This window comes from Pogona vitticeps, chromosome 2, assembly GCF_051106095.1.
Source record: "Pogona vitticeps strain Pit_001003342236 chromosome 2, PviZW2.1, whole genome shotgun sequence".
Classification (NCBI taxonomy): Eukaryota; Metazoa; Chordata; class Lepidosauria; order Squamata; family Agamidae; genus Pogona; species Pogona vitticeps.
In genome coordinates, this window is record NC_135784.1 from 85,315,557 (window position 1) to 85,329,229 (window position 13,673).

Consider the following 13,673-nt stretch of genomic DNA (forward strand, 5'->3'; position numbering starts at 1 on the left):
CACCAGCCAAGGGTTTCTGGGAGTTTTAGTCCTAGACCACCTGGATTACCCAAGGGTGGGAACCGCTGCTCAGGGGGAGCGGGGACTATGGGGAGATTGTGAGTAGTGCAGAGGCTGCAAGAATGGGAGGTTAAGTGTATATGAACCACGAATCATGTGTGGCCTGTCCTTGTCATGAGGGGATAGCTTATGCTAAAGGCCAGTGATTTTAAAAAATAAGATTTATGCCACAAAGCCCCACCCCTGTTCCCCTTCTCCTTGGTCTCGGCTGAAAAACGTTTCCATTACTGCTCCCACACCTCCTCACCTTGTCAAAGCGTCCACGTTCAGGCAAGGAACTCTTCGAGAAATCTGTCCCTCGCTGATTGTCCCGGAAGTAGCGGTCAGGGGACTGGTTCTCCCGGTCACTCTCATAGTCCCGTTTAAAGCCACCACTGGATGACTTTTTCTCAGCCCGAGTATCCTGTTTGCCCCCATGTAAGTAACCAAAGACTTCCCGCTGGGACATTCCTTTCCGTAGCAATCCATCTGGCTGGCGCATCCCTCGTAGGCCTCCTGGTGCAGTTGGGGAGAAATCCTGCTTCTCTACCAGGCTGCCCACGCTACCCATGCTGCTGTCGTTGTCCGGCTCAGGATCCAGAGAGTAAGGATCAAAAATACAATGGCTGGGGTCACAGGTCACATGAGAGGTCTGGGCTGTTGCCATGGAGATTTAGAGACAAGTAGGATTCCAGCACTGCCGAAAGAAGTCACATGTGCACAAAAAAAAAATTATTGATATGTTTGTTCCCCACCAGTCCCTGGGGGCAACCAGGCTAAAAATCTATCCTGATTGATTCCAGACAGTGAACAATCATTATCAGTTCCAAGCATCTCCAGCCTTGGTAGCTGAGGTTACCAACACAACCCATGGACGTTTACAAGTCATCCCAAGCAGAATTCAGGGCTTCTGCTCTTCTTTGCATCTCCTTAACTGCCTTGCTTTACTCACCTAGCCAGAGCAGAGTCCAAACATATAAGATGCCTTACCAGGAAGAAGTAAGTCCAACAAGTTCCGCCCCACCCAGCTCCCCACACAGGCCTAAGCTGCTGCCGTTGCTGTTCTCTTCCCATGACAGCTAACTCCCAAATTGAGCTCCTCCCCCTGCCTCAGGCAAAAAGGCGAAAAACCACCATAAATATGTGGGATGTGTCCAAGAAGGAACTCTAAGACGAGCATTACTTGTACAACCACCCCTTTTTCTCTAACAAAGGCTAGTGTAGATCCTTGTCTCTTACCCCAAATCAGCTCTTGGACTGGTGTAAATACAGAGTCCCTGCCTGGGTCTCCTACCATTTTGTTGGGGTGTTAGTGGACAATATGGCTTTAGTCAACTAGATGTCCAGCTAATTTAGAGGCGGAAATGGAAAGGCAGGCACTTAACAGATGCTGAGAATCTCTCTTCTGTTTCAGCTCCATTCCCCTCAAATACAGATCTCATGTTGTGTGTGAAACACATATTACCTGCTCCATCTCCCAACTATGATGTGCTCCAACTACAATGAACCCATTAACTATAGCACAGGAGTATGGCAGCCTGGTCACATTGTCCTGCACTCCTATGTCATGAAGATACAAGCAGGAAGATAAGAAATTGAATACAATAATGGAACTGATTCAGAGAATGCACTTTCTCTGCCTCCATTGCCACAAGAAATTACCTGTTTAAATGGATCAAGCCAAACCTGTGATTCTTATAGGTTCATTAATACCATCAGGTTCCTATGTAGAATAACCAGGACCATGCGCAAATGGCAGCACGGGGCTTGTGTGGGCATAAACGCTCGTGCACATGCGCAATTGCGGCTGTGCCGTTTTCACATGCGCACAAGCACCCAAGCGCCCACACAAGCACAGCACCACTGTATGTGCATGAGTACGTGCGCAGGCGCAAACAGCCTTTGTGTAGGTGAGCGTGTGGAGGGGGTGGGGCGGGAGGTCTGTCTTCGTGACCCAGTCCGCTCAGGCCACAGATCGGCACCGGGCCGCGGACCAGGGGTTGGGGACCTCTGCCCTAGAGGGCATGCAGGTGAGCATGGAGATTTAAGGAGGAGAGTGAGTTGGAAGAGGGAGAAGACTGTTGGGCTCATGCAGTAGAGTGGGAGGCACCTGGAAGCCCAAGAGGTGCCCGTGGTTGTGGGATGCTTCACTGAGAGTTGGGAAACTATCCATCACTGTGATCCTGACACTGGCCGGTGGGAGGAGTTCTTAATCTCTCCAGAGGAAGCAGCACAAGCGCACAAGGATGAGGCTAGGTGACTGGTGATGAAGCACTGTAGGGACCAGCACTAGGCATGGTGCTACCAAAGGAAGCCACAGGGGCATCCTTTACCAAAGGTAGGTTCTAGACAGAGCCAGCTGCCCCACCTCCCACAGCCACCTTGTCAGCAAGACAAAACCTCCTGGGTATGGTTGGACATTGGGCATGCCTCGCAGAAGGCATACTGCATCACAGCTCTGCCATCCATGCCAGGGAGATGTCCAGGAACAGCCGGAGTAGGAGTTGAGACTACCCAGGTGCAAGGCAGCCTCCAAGCCTGCATCCTTATTGTGACACTCCTTGCTTAGTCTACCTAAAAGGTGTATTGGAGCTGGTGAAGGAGGAATGCTCTGCCCTCCCTGGACTCCATATGGGAGAACATAAAAGTCCCTGGTGCTCTTAAAGTGGCAGAGTTGTGTTTTATGGTTGGGAAGCACTGCTGTAGCTTAACAAAGGACTCTGGCCTCTTTAACTACTTGGTGGGGAAGGGTGGTCTGATTTCTCTAGCCAAGAACTGAAGCATCTTGGCATCAACTCATCATTCTGATAAAACAGAACTTCCCTTCCATAGGTAATGTTCCAGGGAGTTAAATTGAAAGCAGCTGCTGAGAAGGGGAAGGGGTAGCGTAAGAGCTAAAGTGTTGGAAACAGGAAAGGCTATTCAGGAGATAAAACAGACCAGGCTGCATCACTTCCTGAGCAGGTGTGAAGGCTTCAGATACTGTACTCATCACTCTGCTAGGTGGAAGCCTGATATTAATAGTTTCCAAGTGAAAGACACCAGACATGTCCCTATTCTCTCCCTTATGAAATTTGGTCTCCCAATGCTTGAGTTTAAACCTGTACACAGGCAGAAAAATGGGGTGAAAGATCTCTAAGGTGCTACACTGGAATGTGTCACCTTAAATTTTTAATATTCAAAAATGGTACAGTATCTCCAATTGTAATCTGAAATGGGCCAGTTTGTTTTATCATCTCCTTCTGCTTCACATGTCCAGTAGGCCTATGTGCTCAGGGTAAGACTCCAAAAGTAAAGGGAAATGCTGCTCTATTCCTCTATTGTTGTGTTCTGTCAAGTCAGAACCGACTTACAGCAACAGCTTTCAAAGTAAATAAGATATTTCAGGAGTCGTTTTACCAGTTCGACAGAACCAATGAGTTTCCATGTTTGAATGGGGATTTGAACCCAGGCCTCCTGAATCCTAGCCTGTCGCTCTATCCACTACACCACACTGGGTACCCCCAAGTCATTCATATCCAATCTATGTTTGCATCATTAACAGATCCAAATGTCATGATGGACCCTACCTGTGCCAGTAGCTGGCAGACCTAAACTACGGGAGCCAGGAGGAAGCTTCCCATTTTTTAAAATTACTTCTAAGTGTCATGGCGCTTGCTGACCAAGCAATGGCCTTAAAAATCAATAGCAACCTTTGCATGTTCTCTCTCTCCACCCACGGAAAAGTAAGAGGAGGTTTTTAATTAGCCAATATAATGAGGTGACTTAAGCAAAGTGACAGCTTGAGCCCTCCGTTCTGGTTCAGTTCCAGTGATCACACATGGTGGAACCAAACCAAAAGAGAGTGATCTTACCCAGTGTCCCCTCAAAAAGACCCGAAAATGGACAAGTAGGAAAGTATAAGAGATGGGCTGGTTTGCAATTTCCCGCCCGTCATGTGGTAGCTGGAAAAAGGAAAGAAGTCGCCTGTCCCCAAACTGCACGATAAATCCATGACTGGTTGCCCCCTAACAGTGTCAATTCTCAGCTTTATTAAATGAGGACTCATTTCCTCACTCACCGAAAGCAGCAAGACTTCCATGCTCCATTTTAAGTAAGATTTCTTCCGCACATTTAGGCTCTTGCCCTCAAAACAATGACCCTAAACATTGCATGGGCTCATTAATTATTAGGCATTTAATTAACCCAACATCCTCGTACCCCGGAGTTAAAGAATTGCCATCAACCGAGAAACAAGTGACCATGAGACAGGACTTTGCCAAAAGGGAGAACAAAGTCAATCCTTAACACTGACAAAAAAAAAAGAGAGACCCCAAGTTCTAGCCTTTCTCCTTTAGAGGCCTGGAAGCCAACTGTAATCACATCACATGGACAGGATCAGGGCAGTGCCAAAGGGAAAGGTTTCCATGACAGCCATCTTCCACACATCTCTTTACGCTCCCACATGAACTGAAGATATAGTCTGTTCCAAGCAGGTCTGTGGCAAAGAGCCAGCAAACCTTGAGCAGATGTTGACACAGTTGTTGCAGAGGAGGACAGGCTCTCCACCCTGCAGGCACATAACTGGCTCCCCAATTCATGCGGCAAAGCCAGAAATGTTAACTCAAGATTCTCTTTATAACGAGCCTTTCCCAGCATAACATCAGGACAGATAGGACGGAGTGGTTCTGTGTACATCCCAGGGAGCTGGTGACTCAGATTCCTACACAGCACCAAGCCCACTGCCTTTTAGAACTTCCCTGGCTTAGATGGTCGCACCGCTTGGCTTCTACTTTTCTGTGTACATTGTAAATAAAAATAATGGTCATGGCACATATTTAATTGCCCTTTCCGTCTTTCTCTCCCACCACCCAACACCCAACCTGTCTGACAGCTCTGGCCCTGTCTTGTGGGCGCCCTATAAAGGATCCGGTAACCCTTCCAAAGAGCTAGTTGCGTGGGCTCTCAGGTAGAAGAAATGAAATCAGCAACTGGAATTCAAGCTCCTCTGCTTATTTCTGGGAGCTGCAGACTGTGTGTGGGAAGTTTGACAGTGAGAAAGGGTAGAGTGAAGTTGGGTTAATTCTGGCTACTAATGTCTTAATAATAATCTTAGAATTGCAGAGATGGAAAGGACCATATTGATAATCATGTCCAGCCCCTGTCAAGGAGGTACAGTGGAGAATCAAACTCCCAACCTCTGGCTCCGTAGCCAGATACATAAGCCACTGAGCTATCCAGCAGTTAATCAACCAGATCTAGAAAGCAGTCCACTTTCTCTGTATGTAAATTCAATCCATCAGATTTGTTAGGATGGAAGGCAGCTCATATAGACTGATATCCAATAACTCTTGACTGTATCCCCCCCCCAAGGAAGCATGTATCTCAAACATTTCCTCTTCAAGATGCCTCGTGAACTTGTATTTTGCCCTTCCTACCTAATTCATTTTCTTTCCCAATACTGTATGTGTTTCAAATTTCCTTTTTTTTCCCATTTAGCCTTTTAGCTATCCTTCACACACAAAAAGTTGTTACCTAGGATGTCTGGTTGGCTTCTGCTGCTTGAGGCAAAGCAGGGTGCTCGGCATGGTGAAGCCTTTGCCCCAAGAAAGGACCTTTGCTGCTAATGAGAAGCAGCAGTCAGATTGGCAGCAAGGTGACAGCCATTCCCCTCCTTCTTGCAAGTAGCACCAGCATACAGCAAGGAGAAAGAACAAGTAGAGGAATCACTGCCCCAGGAAGGCCCTTAAGCACCACTCTTCTCCCATTGCCTGTTCTTTCTCCGAGAACAGAGCAGCACTGCAAGGATCATCTTGTGGCGGCAGCTCTTCTGCTTCCTTGCAATCACGGCCTGGTGCTGCTTCGTTTGCAATATGCCGGGAGCTTTGCAAACTCGCCACTGCCACCATTGCTGCTACAGTGCTGTTCTCCAACTGAGGCTGCAGCGCAGCACTTCAGGGGCTTTCTAGGAACAGCAGCTCCTTTCTTTCTTGATGTCATTGTTATTGTTCTTCTTTGACAGCATTAGGCCAGGACTTTAGTGGAACATTTTGAATTTCAGGTCCTCATTGTGACAGTCCATACAGCACCCCCACCCCCACCCCATAAGGAGAGCTCTAACCTGCAAACTGCTAAATGACTGCATATCAATAATTGAGGAACAGTCTTCTGTAAAGGCAATGGCTCTAAATTACCTATTCACGATGGTAGCTAAGCTCAGAAGGAAAAGGTTAGCCTGGGGGTAGTGGTGACTGATAGCATAGTCCCTGGTGTTCAAAAAAAATCCCAGGGTTTGACCCTATGAGCCCTGCCTCCACCACACTGCTGATCAAGGGTGCCACCACTTTCACCACTATGGTGTTTTTGCTGCAGCAGACTCATGCTGTTCTATGGAAGGGAAAGCAGTGCACATTTGCTTTGTTTGGGGAACATTGTCTGAAGCTTTATTTGGCAAAAGTTTTTGTGGATTGCAGCCAATTTTTATCATATGCATGTATTATTATACACATGGTTAGGTGGGGTAACGTAATCAGTGGGATGAGAAGGAACGGAAGTGAAAAGCTACAAATGTGGACTAGTATTCCCTTAACTGTGGCTCCCAACTAGAAATAACAGTTGGATGGTAGCACAGATATCTCAGCATAGACGAGCTGATGCATTGTAATAAAGAATTGAATAAGACCAGTTTAGTTCCTATTTGTAATAGATTTTATTTAATCTCTCCAACAGAGGATGTACAATCCTTTGCAGATCATTTCCCTAGTATGGCATCTGCATTGAAGCAGGACATATGAAAACAGTTGAATCTGTACTAGATTCTGTTTTTAAAATGGTGCCCCCCATAGTTGCCTTCTGTTTTATAGGTTAAAGGCAGTCCTGGCAGATGCTATCATCCATTCCACCAACCTTCAGATAAACCAGCTTTACTGAATGCAGAAGTAATACAAGTTTCTGTTCAAGCATCTCACCCTAAACTCCACAATGGAAGATGCAGCACAAGGGAAATCTAAACACTGCCCACCTTTCACTCCAACTGATAAAGGGGAAAGAAGTTGGACATTATGGGTAGGAGGCTATATTAATCTGGAGACTTGTCCCTGTATATTATGAATTAAAAAGCACATGTGTGGGCTTACTGAAAGTACGGTACCTTTTGGAAAAGACAATCCTCCTATTAAACAGTCTGCCAAATGGTGATTGAAATACAGCCATGATCTTTCAAGCAAATGGATATCATCTACTAGAGCAGAAAATTAATACAGTCTATCATGCTGCAGATTCTGCAACCAAAACCCCAGAAGGTATGGTGACTTTCTGTCAGCATGCATGGCTAAAGGTCTCAAGCCTTACATCAGATGTTAGATTCACAGTGGAAGACCTTCAGTTATGGCCAATTTAGTGAGAAAACCAATGTATCTGGGACTCTGAATGTATGGAGCTTTACAATAGTGACAATAACAAAGGTGCCATAGACTGGTTTTGTCACATTACTGAAGTCACCAACCCAAACTTTCTATTCCCACACTCCTACCTAAAATAAAAGCAATGCTCTTCTGAAAAGAAGTCTTCAAACACACCTAAACACTGTTTTTGACTCAGAACTTCATTGCTATCACCATATATAATTCTCTTCTGTGGCTTCTGTTTCTTCTTCAGAAACAGACTCCAGCCTTACTTCCATGACCAGTGAGTCATTATTACAGTCTCCTAGGTCTTGGAGATCACAAAATTAGGATACTGAATATCATAAAATTTGGCACCTTGTCACCACAAAGCAATCTAAAGACCTTGCTTCCCAAAGAAACCATAAAAACAGTACACCCCTGCAAAATAACAAGACTTATTGAGGTGTCTAACTATTCCCAAGTTATAGTTAATAAATAAGCATTCCCACACAATCACCAACCAAACCATGTTAACACTATTACATTGAAGAGACTCGTATGTTGCCATGTGTTGCCAAGATATATACTCCCACACAGCCATGTTTTCTTTCTACAGGAGATTCCTCCAGTTCACAGATACACACATTTTCCAATTCAGAGTTCTTTCATTTGGCCTCTCAATTGCTCCAAAAGTATTCACCTCATACAAGTGTCCCCAAACTACGACCTGCAGGCCACATCCAGCCCACATTGCCATTTTGTCCAGTCCGTTGCCTTCAACTCTGCGCACGTGGGGCATGCATGCATCCATGCATGTGGGGTGTGTAGACATGTGTGCATGCAGGCGGGCGTCTGTGCAAGGGGCAGGCAGGCAGGGGTGTGAGTGTATGCATGTGTGTGGAGGGCACGCATGCATGGGGGTAGGAGCATGCATGTGGGTGGGAGTCTATGCAGGGGGGCAGGGTGTGTGTGTATGTGCTTGTGAAAAAATCATCTTGCAAGGTTCCCTATGCATTGGTCTCAAAAAAAAAGTCTTTCGAAGCATAGGTCTAAAAAAAATTATTGCAAAGCATGGTCATAGAAAAAAAGTCTTGCGAGGCACCATAGTGATCGCAAAAACCAATTGTCTTGCGGGTTTTTCGTCCCACGAGGCAATCGTCTAGCGAGGCACCACTGTATTCACTTGGATGCCCAAATTACTATGGTCGCATCTCCTATAGGCAGAGCACTAGTACTGTGAGACAAAATATGAATCTCATGAATGTTATCATTCAGAGTATCTCATGAATGTAGTGTTTGGATTCACAGCATCAACAGTAGCTAATTCCTTGTACATAGTTGCATATGAGAATGGGGCAATTCTGGTTTATCAAGGAGACTGAACAACTCTTTGAGAAACCTCCAAGATTGCATATACAAATTCTAATGTGTGTCTTCATAGCATTTCACCAGTGGGCCTCTCTCACCCATCTGTACCAAGACCTATAATTTAATTCCAAATGCCCAGCTTGAACTACACTAGATTCATGTTGCAATGGATACAGTCACCATCTCTGTTTATCCCAGAAAGTCCACAATTGCATATATGTGCTGGAGCTGATGGTGGTCATAAAAACTGATTTGAAAAGCTGATAAAAAGAGTTATCAACTGGCTTGAAATGGGCATTGCATACACATGACATTTATTACACTTAGTCCTTCTATTAAGCCATTTTGTCAAACCAAGCATCTCTTTTGTATGTTATAGCACTTTGAAAAAAGGCCAAGCAGATTCTTCACAACAGCTGTCAAAATGGATGGCATCAACTATCAAGTTTACCTATAAGTTGGCATGACTACCTATTGCTCAAGGGATTCAAGCTCATTCTACTCATGCATCTACTGTGCCAACTATTTTTTAAAGTCATCCCACTACTTAACACCTACCTGATAATGCAGCTACATGATCACAGTCAGCCACCTTTATCACACATTACAAACTAGAAGTGAGTGAACAAGGAAAAAGCCATGTGGTCCCCAAGATTACACAAATGGAAGAGTGGGTGATACCTTTTATTGGACTGCTAAAAGTTAAACAAATTGCAAGCTTTCATGGAGAAATTCCACTTCATCAGGCTGCGTACTATCCCTGTATGGATAGTGCAGAAAAACTGTGGACAAATAGTCCAAAAAATGATGGTACATGTATATGAGAGGCAATGTTAGTCTTCTTGAGACTGTGGTCTCAACCATCTTTGGAACAAGTATTGGAATTCCGACACCCTGATCTTCAGACCAGAAGTGAGTGAGGTCACATCAAGATAAGAGCTTTGGCAGGGTTACCTTTTCTTATTTCTTCTGTGACCCCCCCTTCCTTCAGGTGGACTTGTTAAACTCCCATAGGTGTCACAGAGACCATGAAAAAGAAGATTGCTTACCTGTAACTCTGATTCTGCAAGTAGTTGTCTGTGAACTCACACAAACCACGATACTCCCTTCTGTGGATGTCTGGTGTGCATAACCTATACTGTATACAGACATAGAATTGGGAGAAAAGGGAGGGATAAACCTGTTGCTATGCTCAGTGGAGTGGTGGGGTCCCCATCAAAGTTAATCAGATCAGCTCCAGGAGGTTCCAGAATGTTGTTGAAAGCACAGAGAAAATCTAGAAGTGTGAGTTCACAGACGACCACTTGAAGAACCACAATTAGAGGGTAAGTAACCAGTTTTTTACATGGCTCCTTGTCCCTATTAAGTCCACAACAATTCAGGTCTTCCTGTATAGCAGTAGACTGTGGAATACTTCATAGCACAGCAAGGGATCTGATCTTGAGTCTCCTTGTTCCTAACTCCATAGAAAGTGGTTTGACAGCTGTTTGCAATGGAACTCACAGTATTTCACTTCTCTGTACTTACATTATGCACACTCAGAATTGATAAGGAAGAATGTCAGAGATGGGGAAATTATGGAAAACAGCATGCATACAAAAGCACCACTTTGCTCAAAACAGCCTGCATTTGGAACACACAGGGGAATGTCATCACAATACTCTGCTAACAACCCTGAAAGTTGCCTCCACGCACAAATACCCAAATCAAACTTTACTTCCAAGGGTTGAACCTTTGCCTGTAAGCCTAATTCACTCTGCAGAGACTCCCCAACTCACCTGCAACTCCTTCTTCCCTTATCTCCAATCAGAGATAAGGAGCTCTTTATAGTCTAGGAAGGAATTCTGGAAGGTTTTGCATGGAACAAGAGCTCTTGTTTGTAGACCTGAGAAAGAGATAGCTCTGCTGGTGTGTTGCAGCAAATACAATAAAGAGTACACTTCTTCTTTCAACAACGCATTGGGTTAGGGGTGCTGGGCCCCCGTGTAATTCAAAATCTTATGCCCCACCCCCAAAAAATGTAACTAGAAAGCACAAATGGTTCATTGACACAGAGGAAGTGAGATAATTTATATGTTTACTGTATTAACTATATGTACTAGATAATGCTTACAATTAGAGATAGGCACAATGCTTGTTTGGTGGACAGCCAAATAGGTGTTCTGGCTCGGCATCCCAACCCCTCCAAGCAGGCTTCTTCTGGGTGGGTGCCAGCTGGAAGGTCAGGGTGCTGAAGCGCAGAACATCTGTTTAACCATCTACTGAACCAGCACAAACTACCAAACCGGCACTTCGTGACGGTCTCTAATTACAACACTGCACTGTACAGTATTTACAATTCACATTTACAAAGGTTTTCATTCTCCTTGTCGTCAGCTCGAATAGGTTGGGGTAGGGGAGAAAGTTTAGCTTTATGGAAATACACTGTAATTTCAGTCTGACTTCTTTGCTTTTTAATGTATCTGAAAATATTTCTGTACAGTAGCAATCAGACCGTGATCTACAATACGTATCAATAAATTCAAGTCCTCCATGCAGAAAACAGTATTTATTGGATACTTAAATATTTATTTATTGGGGGGGGAAATCAGTGTATAACCAACAATGCACTGCATTGCAAGGGAGAAGAGTATTGTGGTATAACAAGTTATTTTATGGATTGCACAAAAGCTTGTGGCAAAGAAAGTCTCTAAGGTGCTAGAAGTCCACTGCTTTTACATTTAAAGACCAGAAAAAAAAATTTATTACAGAGGCACCCTTGTTTGTAAACTGACAGGATTTTGCATGGCACAAGAGCTGTTCTTTGCAGATAGTCAAGATTTGCATGATACTGAGGCAGTCTGGTGAGATTTACAGTATCCCTGACCTACCTCATTTTGCTTTGGCCCTCCTCCATGCCATGCCCTCTTCTGCAACACGTCACAAGAGGCTCTTCCAATATATGAATCTGATCTCTCAGCTAGAAAAGTCTTCTCATCCCTGCTCTACTCAAACAATGGGGTGCCAGAACACAGCACTTCACACAAGTAAGCAAGGCAATAAAGGATCATTTTCTCCAAGGTATTAGTACTGTCATGTCTGAGTCTCATGACTTTCCCCTGTCCATTTCATTTTTGTGTGGGCTTCCTATATTTATCTAACATTCTTCCCACCGGCACCAACAGCTGGAAATAGTGTCTCCCATATATGGGGGGAGGTTTCTCATGACTCCTCACAAGTAAATTCTCTTTTGTCAAAGGCCAGACAAGCTAACTAATACTCCTGTTGACCCAATACTCACCAGCACCTGCATTCTGCAGGATCACAATCTAGATGCACGAAGCAAGACAAATAGTCACTATGCATCCAGTTTTACACTGCAGTTTCCATGGGAGATCTTTACCAATAATCATGGCAATATCAGAAATACAGGTTTCGTATACCTCACACAACTAATTGTGCATTCAGGATCAGAAAACTACAGTATGTGCTTTAGTTACTGATTATTGCCTGTCATTCTCTCTGCCTCTCTCTGTGTTTTCCTGTTATTACAGAATCCATCCCACATTTGATACCACACAGACCAAGAGAGAGTCCCATCCGATGAAGAAAAGCAGTGACCAGGAGGATGCTCCCACTATTCCCGTCTGAGTCTGTTAACCAATTTTCTCCAGGCAGAATCTTGCAACTCTCTGCAAGCTAAGAAATAATTTGAGACCCTAACTAGAGGGCACAAGCAGCATTTTGAGGGACACAGGGTGGGGTGAGGGATGCCTGTCATTTCTCTATTTTTAGTTTTGCATCTGTGACAACCCCAGACCTACTGGAGTATGCCACACTTTAATTAAGCTGCCACCAACCATTCCCTATAAGGAGTCACACAGACCAGGAATGGATTTTTAACAAACAAAAGAACAAGGTTTATTTAAATAACAAACAGGGTAAATAAAAAGATCAAGTAAATAAGATACTGTAACGTGGCTTAGTCTCAATCATACATACAACAGTTTGGTTCACACAGAACACTTTAAAGTAAAGCACAGACCCTGAACCTATCAGTTCTGGCTACCCAAATAGAAACCTGAACCTATCAGGTATGTACCAACTAACACACAGTTGTACTCAGTCTGACACACAGACTCCAACTCCCACAACTAAACTTCTCCACACAAGCTCCAAATATATATACAGTACAGCCCCTCCTCCCTGATGTCCCGCCTTCCACTCCCCATAGGATGGAACTTTCCCTCCAAACCCATGACAGACAGGTACCATCAGTGCTGTATGTAACACCTCCCCTCTTTATAAGTTGTTTTGCAGGGGAAAAGCTAAAGTGCTTTTCTCCAAAAAACAACCAGGATCAACACAAAACAGTTATACATTATCATACAATACCATACTTACACTCTAGGTTAAACATATCACTTAGTCATTTAAACATTAACATTTACAATACATTAAGTCACCTTTATTAATACAAACCAAGCATGTATAATAAACAAGTACATTTAACTTTTGGTCAACAAACTATACATAGTCCATAGTTTCTTCGCCGTCTTCACTCTTCGGGTCTTCTTGACAAGGCGTCAGCAACACAGTTCTTTGACCCTCTGACCACCTTCACTTCAAAGTCATAATCTTGCAGGTTTAACGCCCACCTCATAAGTTTACTATTATGGGTTTTCATTGTCTTTAACCACTGCAGTGGTGAGTGGTCAGTGCACAGAACAAAATGTCTTCCCCAGATGTAAGGTTTGGCCTTCTGAATCGCGTATACTATGGCCAGGCACTCCTTTTCCATGGTTGCCAAATGTCTCTCACCTTTCTGGAGTTTCCTACTCAGGTAGGACACTGGATGCTGGTCACCATTCTCATCCTCCTGGCAAAGAACTGCTCCTACCCCGCTGTTAGACGCATCGGTGT

At 44.4% G+C, this 13,673-nt stretch overlaps 1 protein-coding gene across 1 annotated transcript in view; it reads right to left on the bottom strand.

Annotated features, from left to right (window-relative positions):
• Window positions 1-13,673, bottom strand: part of N4BP3 (NEDD4 binding protein 3) — a 37,814-nt gene that overhangs the window by 9,920 nt on the left and 14,221 nt on the right. Inside the window, exon 2 of the mRNA XM_020790216.3 lies at window positions 308-736. Coding sequence (XP_020645875.3) covers window positions 308-706 — 399 coding nt within the window. The 5' untranslated portion in view covers window positions 707-736. The remainder of the gene's footprint in view (window positions 1-307; window positions 737-13,673) is intronic.